Here is a 24,999-nt window from a genome sequence, read left to right on the forward strand (position 1 = left end):
AAGTTAATTAACTTTAAACTATACAGTAAGAGGAAAAAATGTAAAACAAGTTATTTCTGTTCATATATGAAGAAGCTATTACATGATATTATATTATTTTGATAGGCGTTCATCAATATTTCAAAAATATACTACAACTCAAACCCAGAAATAATTGACTTTAAAAGTAATCCCAGAGGTGCATGGAAAACTATAGTTAATTACCTGAAAGGAAAGACAGAAGGTAAGACATAAAACACTGTCTAAATAAATATACAGTACTTTGAATTGCTTTACTTTTTTATAGCATTTTAAAGTTTAAAGGGAGCATGACAGCATGATAGACAATAATACTCTAATTTCATGGCTGCATTTGTCTTTTTCAGCTGAATCAAGACAAGTTAGACAACCCCATTGTATGGCATATGTGCACAATATATAAATTCATGGCCAAATGTTTTGGCACCTTTGAAATTGTTCCAGAAAATTATGTATTTCTACCACAAAATTACAATTAAATTTGTTTTGTTATACACATGTTTATTTCCTCTGTGTGTATAGGACAACACAAAAACTAACAGAGAAAAAAAGACAAATTCGACATAATTTCACACAAAACCCCAAAAATGGTCTGGAGAAAATTGTTGGCACCTTTCCAAAATTGTGGGTAAAAAAACTTTGTTTAAAGCATGTGATGCTTATTCTAATTCACCTATGACAAATAACAGGTATGGGAATTATGAAAATCACACCTGAAACCAGATAAAAAAGGGGAGACGTTATCTCAATCATTTCATTGTGTGTCTGTGTGTGCTACATTAACCCCTTTACCCCCAAAGGTGGTTTGCATGTTAATGACCAGGCCAATTTTTACAATTCTGACCACTGTCCCTTTATGAGGTTATAACTCTAGAACGCTTCAACGGATTCCGGTGATTCTAACAATGTTTTCTCATGACATATTATACTTCATCTTCATTAATTGAGTTTATTTGTGAAAAAAACAGAAATTTAGCAAAAATTTTTAAAATTTCGCAATTTTCCAACTTTGAATTTTCATGCCTTTAAATTACAGAGATATGTCACACAAAATACTTAATAGGTAACATTTCTCACATGTCTACTTTACATCAGCACAATTTTGGAACCAAAATTTGTTTTTGTTAGGGAGTTATAAGGGTTACAATTTGACCAGCAATTTCTCATTTTTACAACACCATTTTTTTTTTACGGACCACATCACATTTGAAGTCACTTTGAGGGGTCTATATGATAGAAAATACCCAAGTGTGACACCATTCTAAATACTGCACCCCTCAAGGTGCTCAAAACCACATTCAAGAAGGTTATTAACACTTCAGGTGTTTCACAGAAATTTTTGGAATGTTTTAAAAAAAAAAGAATATTTAACTTTTTTTCACAAAAAATTTATTGTGATGCAATTTGTTTTATTTTACCAAGGGTAAAAGGAGAAATTGGACCACATAAGTTGTTGTACAATTTGTCCTGAGTTCACTGATACCCCATATGTGGGGTAAACCACTGTTTGGGCGCATGGCAGAGCTCGGAAGGGAAGGAGCGCCATTTGACTTTTCAATGCAAAATTAGCTGGAATTGAGATAGGACACCATGTCGCGTTTGTAGAGCCCCTGATGCGCCTAAACAGTGGAAACCCCCCAAAAGTGACACCATTTTGGAAAGTAGACCCCATAAGGTACTTATCTAGATGTGTGGTGAGCACTTTTAACCCCCAAGTGCTTCACAGAAGTTTATAATGTAGAGCCGTAAAAATAAAAAATCTTCTTTTTTTTCACAAAAATGATTTTTCGCCCCCAGTTTTGTATTTTCCCAAGGGTAACCGGAGAAATTGGACCCCAAAAGTTGTTGTACAATTTGTTATGAGTACGCTGATACTCCATATGTGGGTGTAAACCACTATTTGGGCATATTGGAAGAGCTCAGAAGGGAAGGAGCGCCATTTGACTTTTCAATGCAAAATTGGCTGGAATTGAGATGGGACGCCATGTCTCATTTGGAGAGCCCCTGATGTGCCTAAACAGTGGAAACCCCCCAAAAGTGACCCAGTTTTGGAAAGTCGACCCCCTAAGGAACTTATCTAGATGTGTGGTGAGCACTTTGAACCCCCAGGTGCTTCACAGAAGTTTATAATGTAGAGCTGTGAAAATTTAAAAATCTTTTTTTTCCCCAAAAATTATCTTTTAGCCCCCAATTTTGTATTTTCCCATTGGTATCTAGAGAAATTGGACCCCAAAAGTTGTTGTGCAATTTTTCTTGAGTACACTGATACCCCATATGTGGGAGAAAACTACTGTTTGGGCACATGGCAGAGCTCGGAAGGGAAGAAGTGGCGTTTTGGAATGCAGACTTTGATGGAATGGTCTGAGGGCGTCACGTTGTGTTTGCAGAGCCCCTGATGTACCTAAACAGTAGAAACCGCCCCAAGTGACCCCATATTGGAAACTAGACACCACAAGCAACTTATCTAGATTGTGGTGATCACTTTGAATCCCCAAGTGTTTCACTAAAGTTTATAATGCAGAGCCGTGAAAATAAAAAAATCCTTTTTTTTCCACAAAAATTATTTTTAGCCCCCAGTTTTGTATTTTCCCATGGCTAGCAGGAGAAATTGGACCCCAAAAGTTGTTGTCCAATTTGTCCTGAGTATGCTGATACCCCATATATGGGGGTAAACCACTGTTTGGGCGCACAGCAGAGCTCGTAAGGGAAGGAGCACCGTTTTACTTTTTCAACGCAGAATTGTATGGATTGAGATTGGACGTCATGTTGCGTTTGCAGAGCCCCTGGTGTGCCTAAACAGTGGAAACCTCCCAATTCTAACTCCAAACCTAACCCTAGCACACCCCTAAGCCTAATCCCACACCTAACCACACCCCTAACCCCAACACACTCCTAACCCTAATCCCAACCCCATGTCATGGGGAGACTAGGTGGGCTAGAGCTAATAACCCGGGCCCTTGCAATTTCCCTCAGACTAGGGAAATCCTGACTGACCCTCTACCTAGAGTTTACACTGATGGTGTGCATGTCTAGGCCTCAACCCTTGCCCTGTCTCCTGTTTCAACCCTAGGCTGAAACCACGGCGCACCACCCAGTGAAAGGTCATACACCAATACCCACAGTTAGAACAGACAAGGATAACGGAAAATATACAATACGCCGCAGTCACTCAGGAATACACTATAAATGCGCAGGGCAAAATAAATACAAATAGGAAGGAGTAAATAAGACAAAGGGAAATACACCACCAGCAACGATACTCCAACTACTAGCTCACCACTCCAGACCGAGATAACAACGCACAAGACAGAAGCTATAATCGGCGACGCCCAATGTTCAGGAGAACTATTTAAAGGCAATGGGCATGGCCCAGGTTCCAATCCGAGCATCAGGTAAATTAACCCCGGACCAGCTAGATAAAATCTAGCTGACGCCAATGAGCACATAGTGGTCAAAAGCGGAATTACCGCTGTCTGTCGAATGACCTGGTCTGAACAGCGTCCGACATGACAGTAAATCTAGCCGACGCCAATGAGCACATAGTGGTCAAAAGCGGAATTACCGCTGTCTGTCGAATGACCTGTTCTGAACAGCGTCCGACATGACAGTAAATCTAGCCGACGCCAATGAGCACATAGTGGTCAAAAGCGGAATTACCGCTGTCTGTCAAACGACCTGGTCTGAACAGCGTCCGACATGACACCCCAACACACCCCATACCCCAACACACCCCTAACCCTAATCCCAACTCTAACCATAACCCTAACCCTGACACACCCCTAACCCAACCGTAAACATAATCAAAACCCTAACCCCAACTCTAGCCCCAACTCTAACTTTAGCCCCAACCCTAACTTTAGCCCAAACCCTAACCCTAACTTTAGCCCCAACCATAACTTTAGCCTCAACCCTAACTTTAGCCCCAACCCTAACTTTAGCCCCAACCATAACCCTAACTTTAGCCCCAACCCTAACTTTAGCCTCAATTCTAACCCTAACTTTAGCTCCAACGCGAACTTTAACCCTAACCCTAATGGGAAAATGGAAATAAATACATTTTTTTAATTTTATTATTTTTCCCTAACTAAGGCAGTAATGATGGGGGATTTGATTTACTATTTATGGCGGGTTTTTATGTTTGGCAGCTGTCACACACTAAAAGACGCTTTTATTGCAAAATATATTTTTTGCGTTACCACATTCTGAGAGCTATAATTTTTCCATATTTTGGTCCACGGAGTCATGTGAGGTCTTGTTTTTTGCGGGACGATTTGAGATTTTTATTGGTATCATTTTTGGGCACATGACATTTTTTGATTGCTTTTTATTCCGATTTTTGTTAGGCAGAATGATCAAAAACCAGCAATTCGTGAATTTCTTTTGGGGGGGGCGTTTATACCGTTCCACGTTTGGTAAAATTGATAAAGCAGTTTTGTTCTTCGGGTCAGTATGATTACGGCAATACCTCAATTATATCTTTTTTTATAGTTTGGCGTTTTTATACAATAAAAACTATTTTATTGAAAAAATAATTATTTTTGCATCGCTTTATTCTGATGGCTATAACTTTTTTATTTTTTTGCTGATGATGCTGTATGGCAGTTCGTTTATTGCGGGACAACATGATGTTTTCGGTGGTACGATGTTTATTTATATCCATTTTTTTGATCGGGTATTATTCCACTTTTTGTTCGGCAGTATGATGATAAAGCATTGTTTTTTGCCTAGTTTTTTTTTACGGTGTTCACTGAAGGGTTAACTAGTGGGACAGTTTTATAGGTCGGTTCGTTATGTACACGGCGAAACTAAATATGTGTACTTTTATTGTTTTTGTTTTTTTATTTACATAAAGAAATGTATTTATTAGAACAATATTTTTTTTTTATTTATTTATTTAAGAATTGTTTGTTTTTTTAACATTTTTTAAAACTTTTTTACTTTGTTCCAGTGTGGGACATCATGGTAAATGCAATGCACTGTGTCAGATCAGCAATCTGACAGGCACTGCAGGAAGCTTGCCGGCGCCTGCTCTGAGCAGGCGCTTGCAAGCCACCTCCCTGCAGGACCCAGAAGGAGCCCCGTGGCCATCTTGGATCCAGGGCCTGCAGGGAGAAGGACGGAGGAGATGCTCGGAGCAACACGATTGCATCTCGTTGCTCCGAAGGTCTCAGGGAAGCACGCCGGGAGCCCCCTCCCTGTGCGATGCTTCCCTATGCCGTCGGAACGTTGTGATCATGTTTGATCGCAGTGTTCTGGGGGTTAATGTGCCGGATGTCAGCTGTGATAGTCAGCTGACACCCGGCCACGATGAGCCCCTCGTGAGCACGGCTGATTGCGTTAGACGTACTATTCCGTCAGTGGTCATACGGGCCCATACCACCTCGATGGGATAGTACGTCTAATGTCAGAAATGGGTTAAGCATGGAGAACAAAAAGAGGAGTGGAAAATTGTCTGAGGACTTGAGAGCAAAAATTTATGACAAATATCAACAATCTGAAGGTTACAAGTCCATCTCCAGAGATTTTGATATTCCTTGGTCCATGGTGCACAACATAATCAAGAAGTTTATAATCCATGTCACTATAGCTAATCTCCCTGAATGTGGACAGCAGAGAAAATTGATTGCACTAGTGTTAGCGTGAACTATCCATCAACATTTGAATCAAATTAAATGCTATGGCAGGAGACCCAGTAGGACCTCACTGCTGACACAGACATAACATAGCAAGACTATAATTTGCCAAAATGTATGTGAGTAATCCAAAATCCTTCTGGGAAAGCGTCTTTTGTGTAGATGAGACCAAGATAGAAGCTTATTCATAAAGTATATCATTCTACTGTTTACTGAAAATGGAATGAGGCCTACAAAGAAACGACCACAGTATCTACAGTCAAATATGATGGAGGTTCAAAGATATTTTGGGGTTGTTTTGCGGCCTCTGGCACTGGGTGCCTTGACTGTGCGCAAGACAACATGATATCTGAAGATTACAAAGGATTTTGGGTCACAATGTAGTGCCCAGTGTCAGAAAGCTGGATTTGCGTCCTAGGTCATGAGTCTTCCAGAAGGACAATGAACCCCAAACAGAAATGGATGGAAACAAAGAGCTGAAGAGTTCTGAAGTGGCCAGCAAAAAGTCTAGATCTAAATCCCTTTGAACACCTGTGGAGAGAAGGAACCATTCAAATATGAGCGACCTCAAGCAGTTTGTAAAGAGTGGTCCAAAATTCCAGTTGAGAGGTGTAAGAAGCTTGTTATTGATTATAGGAAGTAATTGATTGCAGTTATTCATTGCAAAGGGTGTGAAACCAAATATTAAGTTGAGGGTGCCAACAGTTTTGTCCGGCCTATTTTTGTTTTTTGTGTGAAATAATGTCCAAATTGCCTTTTTTTTGCTCTGTTTTTTTGTGTTGTTCCAATATACACAAAGGAAATAAACATGTAATTGAAATGATTTTCTGGAAGAAATACTTCATTTTCGGGAACAATTTCAAGGGTGCCAACAATTTTGACCATGACTGTATGGATACTCCACTTACCAAACTTCTTTCACCTTATTTTCAAATACCTTGGATTATTCAGAAAGGTTTGCACTAATCAGGGACCAGTCCTGCCCTGTCGGCTGATAGCACGTCTAACACTGTGTGAGTGTGGACATTAAACACGTTTGCTGTGAACTTTTCCTGTAGTCAGATTGCCTTGTGCAGGCATGTACTACGGAGGACAGAGAATGAACTTCAATCCAATATTGCAGCCAGCATGCAGCCAGCGGGTAAGGAAAGGGTGAATGAAACACCCGAAAACCCCGCCCATATGACTGAAAATTGTTCCCTCCAAATTCAGGTGACAGAGTCCCTTTAAAGAGGTTTTCTAGGATTTATAACATTTGCCCAGGTGTAGGAATGTTCATAATAAGAAAATAAGCAATTGTTGTGATGTATTGAGGAAATACAGGGAGAACATACAAACTCCTTTCAGATGCTGTTTTTGATGGGATTTGAACCCAGGATCCCAGCGCTGCAAAGTCACGTGCCGCCCCACATGTTACAGTGAATTCTATTTGATTAGTATTGCACAGCTATTTAATGTTTATATCCTGCATCTGCTAATTAAAGAAACACTCTCATCAAAGTTTTTATCCTCTTAAAATATTGCAGTCGTCATATTATATAGCGCTGAGTACTTCCAATTGCTCATTTTGCCCTTTGACCTAGTTATTTTTTCTCCTATCCTTCAGATCTATGACATCACATGATTTTACATCATTGCAAAGTTCCTGACAGACCACCTCCACCTTCTCTTCGACTCCTGACCTAGCTACTCTGTTGCTCCTACTTCCAGGGACTTTGCAGTGATGTAGAATTGTAGTTCTAATGATGTTTCATGTAGGGAAAAAGACTTTCTCTTTTTACCCAGAGCTGAAAATGATTCAACTAGTTTGTTTGTAATCACGTGATGCAATAGACGTAATGGAAAAAAGAAGACGTTACTGGGTAGAAAGGCAAAATGAGCAATTGTAAGTGCACCAAGATATTGTTGTGAACTGTGTTTCTGGGCTCCCTCTTGTGGTCACTAATGGTATGGTATGAGTCTTGTCTTTCTGCAGGCCTGGACTTCAGCTGTTTCATTAAGCTGTGGGTGTTCCCTATTTAGTCCTCCTTAGGACTCAGTCTCTTGCCTGGTATCGATGTATTCAGTCCAATTTGGTCTTCTCCTGATTCCTTGCCATCTGTCTCATGCAAGAAAAGCTAAGTCCTGTTTGCATACTTTGGATCATTTGCATTATCAGTGTTTTTTGTCCAGCTTGCTCAAAATGTGATTTTCTAGCTCGCTGGAAGCTCTAGGGTGCTGATATTCTCCCCTCACACTGTCAGTCGGTGCCGGGGTTCTTGAATATTCAGCGTGGATGTTTTTGCAGGGTTTTCTGCTGACCGCATAGTTCACTTTCTATTTTCTGCCTATCTAGATTAGTGGGCCTCACTTTGCTGAATCTAGTTCATCTCTACGTTTGTGTTTTCCTCTTGCCTCACCGTTATTATTTGTTGGGGGCTTTCTACATCTTTGGGGTTAATTTCTCTGGAGGCAAGTGAGGTCTTATTTTCCCTCTAGGGGTAGTCAGTTCTCCGCCTGGCTCGAGACATCTAGAACCAACGTAGGTACGTTCACCGGCTACTTCTAGTTGTGTGTTAGGATCAGATATGCGGTTAGCCCAGTTTCCACCTCCCTAGAGCTGTTCCTATGTTTTCTGCAGACTTAGCCGGAATCCAGAGATCCTCTACCACTAGGATCTCAACAGTATACCAGGCCTAATGGAAATGTTTAATGCATCGCAGAAGCGGGATTAAGAAGAAGTTCTGAGTTGTTTTTTTTTTTTTTTTTTTGTGTTGTTTTTCCTTCTGCAGTCTGTCTAACTTCTTTCTTCCCCGTATACTCTGAGTGGTTTTGAGCTCTGCTGCAGACATGGATTTTCAGACTCTGACTTCTGGTGTGGAGCAGCTTGCTGCAAGGGTGCAAAGCATTCAGGATTTTGTCACTCATAGTCCTATGTCTGAACCAAAAATACCTATCCCTGAGCTGTTTTTTGGAGATAGATCTAAGTTCCTGAATTTTAGGAATAATTGTAAATTGTTTCTGTCTCTTAGACCTCGTTCCTCTGGTGATTCCACTCAGCAAGTTAAAATTGTTATCTCCTTCTTGCGTGGCGACCCTCAAGATTGGGCTTTCTCTCTGACGCCAGGAGATCCTGCATTGGTGAATGTCGATGTGTTTTTTCTGGCGCTTGGTTTGCTTTATGAGGAGCCTAATCTTGAAAATCAAGCTGAAAAGGCATTGCTAGCTATCTCTCAAGGTCAGGACGAAGCCGAGGTGTATTGTCAAAAATTTCGGAAATGGTCCGTGCTTACCCAGTGGAATGAGTGTGCCCTGGCCGCAAATTTCAGAAATGGTCTTTCTGAAGCCATTAAGAATGTGATGGTGGGGTTTCCTATCCCTACAAGTCTGAATGATTCAATGGCTCTGGCCATTCAAATTGATCGGCGTTTGCGGGAGCGCAAATCTGCTAATCCTTTGGCGGTGCTGTCTGAACGGCCACCTGACCCTATGCAATGTGACAGAATTCAGACCAGAGCCAAACGGCAAAATCATAGACGTCAAAATGGGTTGTGTTTTTACTGTGGTGATTCAACGCATGTTATCTCAGCATGCTCTAAGCGCTTAAAAAGAGTTGTTAATCCTGTCGCCATTAGTACTTTACAGCCTAAATTTATTTTGTCTGTGACTTTAATTTGTTCATTATCTTCCTACTCAGTCATGGCTTTTGTGGATTCTGGTGCTGCTCTGAGTCTTATGGATTTGTCATTTGCCAGGCGCTGTGGTTTTGTCCTGGAGCCTTTGGAATTTCCTATTCCTCTTAGAGGAATTGATGCTACGCCATTGGCAGAGAATAAACCTCAGTATTGGACGCAGGTGACCATGTGCATGACTCCTGTACATCAGGAGGTGATTCGCTTCCTTGTTCTGCATAGTTTGCATGATGTTGTCGTTTTGGGTCTGCCATGGCTACAGACCCATAATCCAGTTTTGGATTGGAAAGCTATGACTGTGTCAAGTTGGGGTTGTCGGGGGATTCATGGCGATACTCCGGTGGTGTCTATTGCTTCTTCCACTCCTTCTGAGACCCCTGAGTTTTTGTCAGATTACCAGGATGTATTTAGTGAGCCCAGGTCCAGTGCCCTTCCTCCTCATAGGGACTGTGATTGTGCTATAAATTTGATTCCTGGTAGTAAATTTCCTAAGGGTCGGCTCTTTAATTTATCTGTACCAGAGCATGCCGCGATGTGGAGTTATATTAAGGAGTCGTTGGAGAAGGGACATATTCGCCCATCCTCTTCCCCTCTTGGTGCAGGATTCTTTTTTGTGGCCAAGAAGGACGGGTCTTTGAGACCTTGTATAGATTATCGTCTTCTGAATAAGATCACGGTCAAATTTCAGTATCCTTTGCCATTGTTGTCTGATTTGTTTGCTCGGATTAAGGGTGCCAGTTGGTTCACCAAGATAGATCTTCGTGGTGCGTATAACCTTGTGCGCATTAAGCAGGGAGATGAATGGAAAACAGCATTCAATACGCCCGAGGGTCATTTTGAGTACTTGGTGATGCCTTTTGGACTCTCTAATGCTCCTTCTGTGTTTCAGTCCTTCATGCATGATATCTTCTGGAAATATCTGGATAAATTTATGATTGTTTATCTGGATGATATTTTGGTTTTTTCTGATGATTGGGAGTCCCATGTGAACCAGGTCAGGATGGTGTTTCAGGTTCTGCGTGATAATGCTTTGTTTGTGAAGGGCTCAAAATGTCTCTTTGGAGTACAGAAGGTTTCTTTTTTGGGTTTTATTTTTTCCCCTTCTACTGTGGAGATGGACCCTGTCAAGGTCCGTGCCATTCATGACTGGACTCAGCCCATGTCTGTTAAGAGCCTTCAGAAGTTCTTGGGCTTTGCTAATTTTTACCGTCGTTTTATCGCTAATTTTTCTAGCGTAGTTAAACCTTTGACGGATATGACCAAGAAAGGTTCTGATGTTGCTAATTGGTCTCCTGCGGCCGTGGAGGCCTTTCGGGAGCTGAAGCGCCGGTTTACTTCAGCACCAGTCTTGTGCCAGGCGGATATCTCTCTTCCCTTCCAGGTTGAAGTTGATGCTTCTGAGATTGGTGCGGGGGCCGTTTTGTCGCAGAGAAGCTCTGATGGCTCTGTGATGAAGCCATGTGCTTTCTTTTCCAGAAAATTTTCGCCTGCTGAGCGGAACTATGACGTTGGTAATCGGGAGTTGTTGGCTATGAAGTGGGCATTTGAGGAGTGGCGACATTGGCTCGAGGAAGCTAAGCATCGTGTAGTGGTCTTGACTGATCATAAAAATCTGATTTATCTCGAGTCTGCCAAGTGTCTGAATCCTAGACAGGCTCGTTGGTCGTTGTTTTTCTCCCGTTTTGACTTTGTGGTCTCATACCTGCTTGGTTCGAAGAACGTGAAGGCTGATGCGCTTTCTAGGAGTTTTGTGCCTGACTCTCCGGGAGTCTCAGAACCGGCTGGTATTCTCAGAGAGGGAGTGATTTTGTCTGCCATTTCCCCAGATTTGCGACAAGTGCTGCAGAAATTTCAGGCTGATAGACCTGATCGTTGCCCGCCAGAGAGACCGTTTGTCCCTGATAGATGGACCAGCAGAGTTATTTCCGAGGTTCATTCTTCGGTGTTGGCGGGGCATCCTGGAATTTTTGGTACCAGAGATTTGGTGGCCAGGTACTTTTGGTGGCCTTCCTTGTCGCGGGATGTGCGTTCCTTTGTGCAGTCCTGTGGGATTTGTGCTCGGGCTAAGCCTTGCTGTTCTCGTGCCAGCGGGTTGCTTTTGCCCTTGCCTATCCCGAAGAGGCCTTGGACGCACATTTCCATGGATTTCATTTCGGATCTTCCAGTATCTCAGAAGATGTCTGTCATCTGGGTGGTGTGTGATCGTTTTTCTAAAATGGTCCATTTGGTGCCCTTACCTAAGTTGCCTTCCTCCTCCGATTTGGTTCCTTTGTTCTTTCAGAATGTGGTTCGTTTGCACGGCATCCCTGAGAATATTGTGTCTGACAGAGGATCCCAGTTTGTGTCCAGATTCTGGCGATCCTTTTGTGCTAAGATGGGTATTGACTTGTCGTTCTTATCGGCTTTTCATCCTCAGACGAATGGCCAAACCGAGCGAACTAATCAGACGTTGGAAACTTATTTAAGATGTTTTGTTTCTGCTGATTAGGATGATTGGGTGACCTTTTTGCCACTGGCCGAGTTTGCCCTTAATAATAGGGCTAGTTCTGCCACTTTGGTTTCGCCCTTTTTCTGCAATTCTGGTTTTCATCCTCGTTTTTCCTCGGGCCAGGTTGAGCCTTCTGACTGTCCTGGGGTTGATTCTGTGGTGGATAGGTTGCAGCGGATTTGGGACCATGTGGTGGACAATTTGAAATTGTCACAGGAGACGGCTCAGCGTTTTGCCAACCGCTGCCGCGGTGTGGGCCCCCGACTTCGTGTTGGGGATTTGGTTTGGTTGTCTTCTCGGCATGTTCCTTTGAAGGTCTCCTCTCCTAAGTTCAAGCCTCGCTTTATCGGTCCTTATAAGATTTTGGAAATCCTTAACCCGGTGTCTTTTCGTTTGGACCTTCCAGCGTCCAGCAAGTGGAAGGGCTATGGTCAGGAGGATAATTCCTGGGTTGTCGCCTCTGATGTTCATGCGGCTGATTTGGTTCATGCCTTTCACGCTGCTCATCCTGATCGCCCTGGGGGTCTTGGTGAGGGTTCGGTGACCCCTCCTCAAGGGGGGGTACTGTTGTGAACTGTGTTTCTGGGCTCCCTCTTGTGGTCACTAATGGTATGGTATGAGTCTTGTCTTTCTGCAGGCCTGGACTTCAGCTGTTTCATTAAGCTGTGGGTGTTCCCTATTTAGTCCTCCTTAGGACTCAGTCTCTTGCCTGGTATCGATGTATTCAGTCCAATTTGGTCTTCTCCTGATTCCTTGCCATCTGTCTCATGCAAGAAAAGCTAAGTCCTGTTTGCATACTTTGGATCATTTGCATTATCAGTGTTTTTTGTCCAGCTTGCTCAAAATGTGATTTTCTAGCTCGCTGGAAGCTCTAGGGTGCTGATATTCTCCCCTCACACCGTCAGTCGGTGCGGGGGTTCTTGAATATTCAGCGTGGATGTTTTTGCAGGGTTTTCTGCTGACCGCATAGTTCACTTTCTATTTTCTGCCTATCTAGATTAGTGGGCCTCACTTTGCTGAATCTAGTTCATCTCTACGTTTGTGTTTTCCTCTTGCCTCACCGTTATTATTTGTTGGGGGCTTTCTACATCTTTGGGGTTAATTTCTCTAGAGGCAAGTGAGGTCTTATTTTCCCTCTAGGGGTAGTCAGTTCTCCGGCTGGCTCGAGACGTCTAGAACCAACGTAGGCACGTTCACCGGCTACTTCTAGTTGTGTGTTAGGATCAGATATGCGGTTAGCCCAGTTTCCACCTCCCTAGAGCTGTTCCTATGTTTTCTGCAGACTTAGCCGGAATCCAGAGATCCTCTACCACTAGGATCATAACAGATATATAATATGATGACTGCAATATATTAAGAGGACAAAAATTTTGATGGGAGTGCTTCTTTAAGGTGAGATGGTATTGCCAACCCTGTGTTTATGAATTGCTGGCATTACTATAGTTATTGAGGATTGCAATACCATCCCAAATCCAATGTAAAAAAAGTATAGTGATGAGGGCGTGAAGAATCGCTTTCAAAGTGAATGGCAACCATCTAATAGCTACAAGAACTCATGGGAGCACATGTTGCCTCCTGAAAAGTAACAAATGCATCTTCTCTTGGTTTGTTAGGAGGGTATGCTTTGTCGTATAGTGTAGCTACTAGTGATGAGCAAATATACTCGTTACTCGAAATTTTCCGAGCACGCTCGGATGTCCTCCGAGTATTTGTAAGCCCCGGAGATTTAGTTTTCCTCACCTCAGCTGAATGATTTACATCTGTCAGCCAGCTTGATTACATGTGGGGATTCCCTAGCAACCAGGCAACTCCCACATGTACTTATGCTGGCTAACAGATGTAAATCATTCAGCTGCGGCGATGAAAACTAAATCTCCGAGCACTAAAAAATACTCGGAGGACACCCGAGCGTGCTCGGGAAATCTCGAGTAACGAGTATATTCGCTCATCACTAGTAGCTACTCTTCAATACAGTTACTGCTGCACATTTGTGTTATCTTGAAGTTATCTCTGAGCTTCTGTTGCATCTTGACTTGTACACATGATACTGTGGGTGATTTCCTTTATATAAAGGCCTTGTAGTTTTAAAAATATTTTACTAATTTGCAAAAAACAAAGCACTGTGTAAAATACCAAACCATTTTTACATATTCAGTGATGTATACGTGTATAGGGGACCACACCGGCATTTATGTCCGGTAGGAGACATAAACTATATGCATATGCTCTTTTTTAGGTACTTTTCAAAACATGCCTGACAGTTCCATTAATAATGATACAAAGCTCATAGTTGTTAACACAGCATATTTATCGGCCAACTGGACACAGAGCTTTCCGCGAGTCAAAACCGAAAATGAATCATTTACTCTGAGCACTGTAAGCATTATCTGATGATATCTGTTGCTGCATCACTGGGGAGATTATAATTCCCGTGAGAGGAAACTACATAAGGGGAAATTGAAGTCAACACACCTCATGATGAGACCAAAAAATCACAGTAACTATGTTATATACATTAGGAAATACACATACTGTGAAATTGTGTCAACTCAACCAATGGTTTTGTATTTTCTGTATTTTTTTAAACCCTCAGATTACAGACTTTTCTATAGTCTTTATAACAGGTGACCCTGTTAGTGCAGAAGTAATGTCTTCTAAGTTACCATTATGCAGATCGCACAGGCATGACCAAAAAAAGTAGCATCTATTGCTTGTTAAAATTTTCTACTATTTTTACTAGAAGGGAAATTCCTTTTTTATACTTTATACTTATGTCAGAACCTATCATTGTAAATGTAATCTATATTCAGCTGTTCATGTGTATCCCTTTTAGAATGAAACAGTGTATACAGAGTTGATGTGTGTAGAAGGCAGTTTTAATATCCGTGAAATAAAGGATGAAAAGCTAAGAATTATCGAGCTGCCATATGGAAAAAGTAAAAATCTGCGTATGTATGTCATACTACCAGATATTTACAACGGTATAGAAAAGGTAAGTGTATATAGGATATAGCAATATGAAGACACTGACAGATTTAGGGAATAACATTGATTATTTTATAGTGAGATCTATTAGGCAGCAAGTAAACAGTCAGTAAGCGTAAATATGTGTAAGGATCTCAGCGACTTTTGACACGGGGAAAATTGAAGTGGCTATAAATGCGGGTGAGAAATTGCCCACAACTATAGGTCTTGTGTTATGTTCCTTGCATGCTGTGGTTAGCACCAAAAAAGGGTTCTAAGGTAAGAGAACTGGGGAACTACTGACAGGGTCATGGCATGCAAGGTGATGCGTGGGAAGATCAAAGACTAGCCTTTCTGATTAGTGTTGAGCATTCCGATACTGCAAGTATCGGGTATCGGCCGATATTTGCTGTATCGGAATTTCCGATACCGAGATCCGATACTTTTGTGGTATCGGGTATCGGGTATCGCAACAACATTAATGTAATAATGTGTAAAAGAGAGAATTAAAATAAAAAATATTGCTATACTCACCTCTCCGACGCAGCCTGGACCTCAGCGAGGGAACCGGCAGCGTTGTTTGTTTAAATTTTGCGCTTTTACTTGGTTACGTGAAGTCCCGGCTTGTGATTGGTCAGGGCGGCCATGTTGCCGGGACGCGGACCAATCACAGCAAGCCGTGACGAAATTACGTCACGGCTTGCTGTGATTGGTCCGCGTCCCGGCAACATGGCCGCCATTAACCAATCACAAGCCGTGACGTCACGGGAGGCTGGACATGCGCGTATTTTAAAAAGCGCGCGTGTCCAGCCTCCCGTGACATCACGGCTTGTGATTGGTTAATGGCGGCCATGTTGCCGGGACGCGGACCAATCACAGCAAGCCGTGACGTAATTTCGTCACGGCTTGCTGTGATTGGTCCGCGTCCCGGCAACATGGCCGCCCTGACCAATCACAAGCCGGGACTTCACGTAACCAAGTAAAAGCGCGAATTTTAAACAAACAACGCTGCCGGTTCCCTCGCTGAGGTCCAGGCTGCGTCGGACAGGTGAGTATAGCAATATTTTTTATTTTAACCCCTTCCCGACATGTGACGGTATAGTACGTCACATGTCGGGACCCCCGCTTTGATGTGCGCTCCGGCGGTGAGCGCACATCAAAGTCGCGACATGTCAGCTGTTTTTTACAGCTGACATGTGCGCGCAATAGCGGCGGGTGAAATCGCGATCACCCGCCGCTATTAACTAGTTAAATGCCGCTGTCAAACTCAGACAGCGGCATTTAACTACCGCATCCGGCCGTGCGGCCGGATATGAGCGCATCGCCGACCCCCGTCACATGATCGGGGGTCGGCGATGTGTCAGGAAGGTAACCATAGAGGTCCTTGAGACCTCTATGGTTACTGATTGCCGGTGGCTGTGAGCGCCCCCCTGTGGTCGGCGCTCACAGCACACCTGCATTTTAGCTACATAACAGCGATCTGATGATCGCTGTTATGTAGCAGAGCCGATCGGGCTGTGCCTGCTTCTAGCCTCCCATGGAGGCTATAGAAGCATGGCAAAAGTAAAAAAAAAAAGTTTTTAAAAATGTGAAAAAAATAAAAAAAATATAAAAGTTTAAATCACCCCCCTTTCGCCCCAATCAAAATAAATCAATAAAAAAAAAACCCAACCTACACATATTTGGTATCGCCGCGTTCAGAATCGCCCGATCTATCAATAAAAAAAAAGCATTAACCTGATCGCTAAATGGCGTAATGAGAAAAAAATTCGAAACGCCAGATTTACGTTTTTTTGGTCGCCACGACATTGCATTAAAATGCAATAACGGGCGATCAAAAGAACGTATCTACACCAAAATGCTATCATTAAAAACGCCAGCTCGGCACGCAAAAAATAAGCCCTCACCTGACCCCAGATCACGAAAAATGGAGACGCTACGAGTATCGGAAAATGGCGCAATTTTGTTTTGTTTTGTTTTTTTGCAAAGTTTGGAATTTTTTTTCACCACTTAGGTGAAAAACAACCTAGTCATGTTAGGTGTCTATAAACTCGTAGTGACCTGGAGAATCATAATGGCAGGTCAGTTTTAGCATTTAGTGAACCTAGCAAAATAGGCAAGCAAAAAACAAGTGTGGGATTGCACTTTTTTTGCAATTTCACTGCACTTGGAATTTTTTTCCCGTTTTCTAGTACACGACATGCTAAAACCAATGATGTCGTTCAAAAGTACAACTCGTCCCGCAAAAAATAAGCCCTCACATGGCCAAATTGACGGAAAAATAAAAAAGTTATGGCTCTGGGAAGGAGGGTAGCGAAAAACGAAAATGGAAAAACGGAAAAAGCTCCGGGGGTGAAGGGGTTAATTCTTTATTTTACACATTTATATGGATCCCAGGGTCTGAAGGAGAGTTTCCTCTCCTTCAGACCCTGGGAACCATCAGGATACCGTCCGATACTTGAGTCCCATTGACTTGTATTGGTATCGGGTATCGGTATCGGATTGGATCCGATACTTTGCCGGTATCGGCCGATACTTTCCGATACCGATACTTTCAAGTATCGGACGGTATCGCTCAACACTATTTCTGATATAAACCCAAAGAAATTCTGCTGTAGCACAAATTATTGAAAAATATAATGCTGGTTATGGTAGAGAGGTGTTCAACACAAGTGCATTGCAGCCTGCTACGTATGGGACAGCATAGATGCAGTCAGTTCAGAGTGCCTATGTTGTGTTGTCCCTGCCCAGGGGCGGAAATATCGCCCGTGCAGTTACTCTGGAGCCCAGAGGTGGAGGGCCTCGATGCACAGGTGGTTCATAATGAGGGAAATCTGGCATGTGACGCAGAGCCCAAGGCATCGGGCGGACCCATGGTCAGGCTGCCCTCATCACTAGTAGCGCTCCAGGCATGGAGTATCCCTGCAGCTCGACTGCCTACACCTAGTATACTAGTATATGGCCTAATACCTCAATGTCAGGCGTGAATACCTCAGTACAGATGTTCCAAACTGTACAGAAACATCAATAATATCTTTGAATCAAGAATGATCAAAAGATAATCATTATGGATAATTACTGTTATTTTGCACAAAAGAAAAACATGTATTATGGTAGCTTACAGTCACCAAATGGCAGAAAATAAACAGGTGGCAAAGGTGACATGAGTTTTGCATCTTTATAGAACTTCAAAGCTCTCTTTACATAAAGGTCCAATACGAAATTGGTCTAAACCCTTTAATTATATGTTATAATATTTATTTACAGTGTATAGATTCTTGACATTTTATTCAATTTTTCTGAATTATGTCATACACCAGCAAGAGAAAGGGTTACTTCTTGCCACCAAAACAACTCTGACGCATCCAGGCATGGATGACACATGACCTCTGAAGGAGTTCTGTGGTATTTGTCACAAAAATATTAGCAGCACATCCTTTAAAGGCAACCTGTCACCAGGTTTTTGCTACATCATCTGAGAGCAGCATAATGTAGGAAAAGAGACCCCGATTCCAGCAATGTATCACTTAGTTTACTGAGTTGTGATATAACCAGATTTCTTAGATGCAGCATGAAGCAGAGCAGAGAAACTAACCCCACCCACACCAGGCTCTGTATGAACATAGCCTATTGACAGTGGGCTGCTTGTCACAGGAGGGGGCGCAATCTGACCAGGGCTCACATGCAATGATAATGTCCTGGTGATAGCACACAGCTTGATAAGTGATCACTGAATTCTGTGTTTTAACCCCTACTTCAGGTTATCTTTAGATTAGCTCTTATATTTTCAAAAATTGTCAGGTTCAGTTATGAAATTAGTCATTTCTTAAAGATTTTGAGACCTCCTGAATTCAAATCTGGCAATGAAAAATTTTAGTTGGCTCTTGTTTCTATGTTATCAAACAGTTTTCCTTTTACTTCTACATACAGGGTGGTCCAAAAGTAGGTGGACAGAGAATAATAACATTTATTTTGATTTATATATAAACTTATATTTACTAACACAAGCATAAAATTGACAATTAAATTTTTTTCTGAACAATAATACAAAAGCCCTTAAATTTTATCAGCGCAGGTGCTCAAACTGTTTTCCATCACAATTTGTGCAGCTTTGAAGTCTGCCTCTTCCGCTTCGACAAACATTTTTGCACAAGTCTCTTTGGGTATTAATTTCTTGAAATGCATCTCTTATGTAATTTTTCAAATCACTGACACTTTTTGGTTTTCAACTATAAACTTTGTCCTTGAGTACTCCCCAAAAGAAAAAATCCATTGGGGTCAAGTCTGGTGAACGTGCCGGCCAATCAAGTGGGCCTCATGGGCCAATCCATTGATTAGGAAATGTTTCATCAAGATACTGGCGGACTACTCTTGAATAAAGTGGAGGGGCCCCATCTTGTTGGAAATAAAGGTCATTTGAATTAGGCTGTATAGGCTATAACTGGTGAACGACTTGATTCATTAGAATTTCGAGATACTTATCTCCTGTGACTGTTCCATAAAAAAAAAAAACTTGAAATACCCCCTTCATAACCCTATTACACATACTGTCCACCTTCTTTTGGACCACCCTGTATAACTAATTCAGAAAAGTTTCAGTACTTTGAAACATTATTATTTTTTCAAATATAAAGATGCAGAATATTTTGTTATGCCAATTTTCTGATATTTATTTAGAGGAAACTTAGCCACAATTCAAATACCTAAAACATGTCTAAACACTATTGCGAATTATAAAAAGTTACTCCTTTCCTAAAGTGGGGCATAATGCAGAAGTAGCAATTGGTAATGTGATCCGTTGTCTCTCTCCAGATCACTGGGACTGACAAAGGTATAGATTTATTCTCCCCATGCAACCACTGGATATGATATGATGCACATCTATTATAGCATATGTGTGGAACCCAACTCTTGTCCTGATTTCCTATTCTGCAGCCATAGTACAGGTTGTAGGCTTTCCTTATCATGGTAATCAAGCTTCGCCTTTGTGATGCAAAAGTGACTTCTCCGCATATGTAGCAAAAACCTATCCACTTTGTTAATGTAAAAACGGCATATCTGAAAAAACATAGAAACATAGCAATATGAAAGAAACTAGGCTAAGAAATCCAAATACTAAAGACAGAGAGAGCATTTTTAGTCCTGAGTAGCTGAGGTCGAGTACTTCAGCATTCCAATTTGCTCAACCCAAGCAACCCAAGCAACAATCACCCGAGCATTTTAGTGCTCGCCCATCATTAACAATGATCTTAGTTTGGCATTTTATTTTATTAACACAAGACACGACCACATTCCTCCCCTTCAGTGACTCACAACTGGGCTGGTCATGGGATGTGGCTATGTCTTTTAGAAAATTATGGTATCCCCAACTTTATTGACATTTCTGCCCCTGGAGGTCCCAGTCGGAAGATATTACTGTCATGTTTCCTATCACAATTATATCTTTCCATAGATAGGAAACATTGCATGTATAGCATTATCCACTTGTGCAATATTAGTTTGTAGGTGCTGCGGCAATCGGCCAGTGGTGCAAACAATTTATAACACTCATAACTTTGTCACAACGTCAAAAATATGTCTCTCATAACTGTAGGACCCTTGCTGTTCATAAACATAAAAAAAAGCAATATTCATAACTGTAATAAAACAAAGGTGCCCATAGTAATCTGCTTTGCCTTTCTGTTCAAGCTCAGGCTAGAGGTGATAGATTATCTCTACCAGTCATAAATCTTCATATCCCAAAATTCCATTGTCAGCTTTGCCTGGTCTGTGATCCATCAGATAATGCTCTTTAATTACCTAGTCACATAAAGGTTGTCCCCTTGCATCAGGGTCATCTGGAGTATCATAGCCTTGCTTCAATATTCACCATCAACAAAGAAATGGCTTATAGATTTAGATTTGAAAAGTACATCTCTGATATTACTCACTATTGTCAATTCATTTATATTACAGATAAAATATAACATATCATATGAGCAACTGGATGACTGGACCAACCCTGACAAGATGAACAAAACATTCACTGAGGTTTATCTCCCCTACTTTAAAATAGACAGTAGCTATTCAATGAAAAATGTCCTGCAACAGATGGGGATGACTGATGTTTTTAGTGGCAGAAAATCAAATCTGTCTGAAATATCCCAAGATAATCTACATGTGTCAGACATCATTAATCTGGTAGCTATGGAGGCAGATGAAGATGGTACAAAAGAGTCAACTAATGCTGAAGATCATCTTGGATTTCTGGCTTTAAGGCTTCCACAAGTTAGCTTTAAAGCTAATCATCCATTCACTTTTATTGTACAGGATATGCTAAGCAAGTGTATTCTCTTTTATGGATTGTTTCAAAAGCCATGATATAAAAATAGGAGTTATAACATTTAGAAAGTTAACATATTAGAAGAAGACAAAATGTACAGAAACTTTCAGTACTATGCTTTCACCTTAAATTTAAAAATTTCGAATGATAGAGGTTGCCCATCCATATAAATTCAGGTAAAAAATGGAACTGCAGAGGAAATGTAGTATTGCATGTTCTGTATTTAGGGCATTAGTTGAATATGTAACTATGGTTACATTTGTCCCAAATGACAAGATATACTCTAGCAAAACTTTATTCTAGCTTAAAATGTTTGTCCGAGATATTTAGATTGATGGCATATTTTTAGGAGAGGTCAACAATATTTGCTCAGTAGAGGTGCGACTCACCACACACCTGCTGATCAGCTGTTCCCAGGCTTGTGAACATAAGTTATCAGTTGCAGACCTTTATAGCCTGTCAATGAAATAGTGGCCGAGACTGGGTACTGAACATCCATCTTCTATTCAAATTAATAGGAGGCAGATTTGCTTTGCAATTTCCACAACTGAGCATTTTCGGCTGCTGCCGGCAACAACTGATCAGCAGGGAGTATCATGTGTTAGATCCCCACTGATCAGATGTTCATAACCTGTACTAAGTGTGAGGCAGTGACTGGTGTTATATGCGATGATCGCTATGTGTCCCCCAGGATGTGCAAAGAAGCATATGGAGGCCTGGTGAGTGTATTGCAGTCACAGGCATAGCTGTGATTGCAAGGCAGAATAGAAGTAAGTGTCAGTCTTGGGCTAGCTATTTGTCCAAGGCAGAGTTAAGAAAACCCACCATGGGCTTTTATTTTTTAAATGGACTACAAGATGGTAGTGGAGCTGTCCATTTCCTTCCCCGGCCCCAGGTTTTCCATGTGGCCTACGGCTACAGGTTTGTTTGTAAAAACCCCTGCAGCAGAGGGTTGGGTGTGTCAGTTTTGGTCTTGCAAGCAGGCAGATCATATGGCCTTGCAGAGCTCAACCTGTGTGGGGCAAAGTGGAGCCAAAAGTCCAGGCACCCTCAGTGCACATGGCAATGCAGTCGCCCACAGCAACTGATCACGGACTGTCTTTATTTTTTTCCCAGCTGCGATCCGGAGGATCCGATTTACTTTCCTGTTTTTTGAGTATGCTGTTTATTAAAAGAGACTTTACTTTGAACTTTTGCTTGGTCACAGCCTCAAATTAATGAAAGAGAATGCAGAGGTGAACTCTGGTGAAAATGAAAAATATAAGAACTATAATGATCAGAAATAGTGTTATTCCTCATGTACACACAGGACAGTTTATAGCTTATTCGGAATTCCTACTTGAATGTACAATTACGTTTTAACTCCTTCACTTCCCAAGCCAGTTTTCACTTTCATGACCAGACCAAACTTTACAATTCTGACCAATTTCACTTTATGTGGTCATAACTCTGGAACACTTCAATGGATCCCAGTGATTCTGAGATTGTTTTTTGTGACATATTATACTTTATGGTAGTGTTAAAATTTGTTCAATATGACTTGCATCTATTTGTGAAAATATCAGAAATTTGCTGTAAATTTTGAATTTATTTCACATGGGCACAATTTTTTGAAACATATATTTTTTTTAGGAAGGTAAACGGTTTAAAAGTTGATCAATTTCTAATTTTTTCAAAAAATTGTCAAAAACCAATTTTTTAGGGACCACATCACATTTGAAGTGACTTTGAGGGACCCATATGATAGAAAATACTCAAAAGTGACACCATTCAAAAAATTGTTCAAAACCACAAAAAGAAGTTTCTTAACCCTTTAGGTGCTTCACAGGAGCAAAAGCAATGAGGAAGGAAAAAAAATGAAAATTTGACTTTTTCTTACAAAAATGGTATTTTAGCCCCACATTTTAAATTTTCACTAGGATAACTGTAAAAATGCACCACACAATCTGTTGTGAAATTTCTCCTGAGTATACCAATACCCAATATGTGGTGGAAAACTACTGATTAGGCGCACAGCAGGGCTCGGAAGGGAAGGAGCGCTATTTGAATTTTGAAATGCAAAATTGCTGAAATAGATTGCAGGCACTACGTCGTATTTGCAGAGCCCCTGATGTGGCAAAGCAATGGAAACCTCCCACAAGTGACCCAATTTTGGAATCTAGACTCCTCAAGGAATTTATCTTGATGTATGATGAGTACCTTGAACCCTCAGGTGCTTCACATAATTCTATAACGTTGAGCCGTGAAAATAAAAAAAATCACATTGTTCCCACAAAAAAGTAGTTTTAGCCCCACATTTTTATTTTTAGAAGAATAACAGGAAAAATTGCACCTTACAATTTGTTGGGAAATTTCTCTTGAGCTCAACAATAAACTGTATGTGTTGGAAAACTACTGTTTGGGCACACAGCAGGACATGGAAGGGAAGGAGCACCATTTAACTTTTTGACTGCAAAATTGGCTGGAATCATTAGCAGACACCATGTCACGTTTGGAGAGCCCCTGATGTGCCTAAACAGTTGAAACCATTTTGGAAACTAGATCCCTCATGGAATTTATCAAGACATGTGGCAAGCACCTTGAACCCACAGGTGCTTCATAGAATTTAACAATGTTGAACTGTGAAAATGAGAAAATAAATTTTTCCTGTAAAAATGTTGTTTTTTCCCCAAGCTTTTCATTTTCACAAGAGTAACAGATGCAAAATGAACCATACAATTTGTTGTGCAATTTCTCCTGAGTACACAAATAACCTATATGTGATCAACAATTACTTTTGTGGCACAGCTCAAGAGGGGTAGAAGCACCATAATGGAGTTCAGATTTTGTTGGAATGGTTTGAGGGTGCCATGTCACATTGGCAGAGCCCCTGAGGTGCCAGAACAGCAGAAACCCCAATACGTGATGTAATTTTATAAACTACACCTCTCAATGAATTCATCTAGTGGTGCAGTGAACATGTTGACACCACATGTGCCTCATAGAATTTACACCATTGGGTAGTGAAGAAAGAATAATTACACTTTTACAGCTAAAATGTATTATCCCTAATGTTTTTATTTTTATAAGGGCTCATAGGAAAAAATGGAAAGTTTGTTGTGTAGTTTCTCCTGAGTGTGCAAATACCCTAAATGTAATCGGAAATTACTTTTGAGTAGAGATGAGCAAATATTTCAATGTTCGGTTCGGATTACAATCGCCGAATTTGCAATATTCGCCGATTACTTTGTTGAATATTCGCCGAACATAACCAAACGCCATTCATCTCAATGGGAGGCATAAACAAACACATTCACAACACTTTATAATGGCCCCAAATGCTGCCAAAACACATCAACTGAGGGACAGACACAAGGAAAGTGGCCTGAATTCACTCACAACACAAATTGTAGCATGGCAGTGCAGCAATCAGCCAGACATGAGGTATCGGGGTATGGGACAGCTTTTACAGCTTTCAATTGAATGTCACAGTAAGACAAGGTGGGTGAGGGATCAGTGTAGGCCTCTTTTGCTGGGAGCCCTGATACCACATGCAACACCTCTACCTGCTGTCATGCTGAGCCACACTCAGGTGGCACAAATATCAGTTTTGTAGACTACCATTGTCAGAAAAAATTAAGGATAGTAAAACAGGTAGTTAAGTCCAAGGGCATGGAGGCCTGATGTCTCGGAGGCATACTGTTACAGTCAATACGCATGAAGGAGACCCAAATAAGAGTTTACACATTTTCAAAAATTAGTGCCAGACACTAGCAAAGTGGCACCAATTTCACCACAGTGTTCACATTTCCAAAAATTATTGGCAGACACCACAAAAGTGGCATAAATTTCACTACAGTAGAAATGGTATAATAGGGACCGACAGGTCTTCCACTACACCCAATACAGCATATGGACACCCAT

At 41.4% G+C, this 24,999-nt stretch overlaps 1 protein-coding gene across 1 annotated transcript in view; it reads left to right on the forward strand.

Moving 5' to 3' along the window:
• The window catches only part of LOC143782379 (ovalbumin-related protein Y-like), a 65,670-nt gene extending 43,368 nt beyond the window's left edge, over positions 1–22,302 (forward strand). Inside the window, exons 3-6 of the mRNA XM_077269764.1 lie at positions 106–223; positions 14,047–14,186; positions 14,644–14,802; positions 20,730–22,302. Of these exons, the coding sequence (XP_077125879.1) occupies positions 106–223; positions 14,047–14,186; positions 14,644–14,802; positions 20,730–21,134 (822 nt within the window). The 3' untranslated portion in view covers positions 21,135–22,302. The remainder of the gene's footprint in view (positions 1–105; positions 224–14,046; positions 14,187–14,643; positions 14,803–20,729) is intronic.
• Positions 22,303–24,999: the final 2,697 nt, after the last annotated feature.

Source organism: Ranitomeya variabilis, chromosome 6, assembly GCF_051348905.1.
Source record: "Ranitomeya variabilis isolate aRanVar5 chromosome 6, aRanVar5.hap1, whole genome shotgun sequence".
Classification (NCBI taxonomy): domain Eukaryota; kingdom Metazoa; phylum Chordata; class Amphibia; order Anura; family Dendrobatidae; genus Ranitomeya; species Ranitomeya variabilis.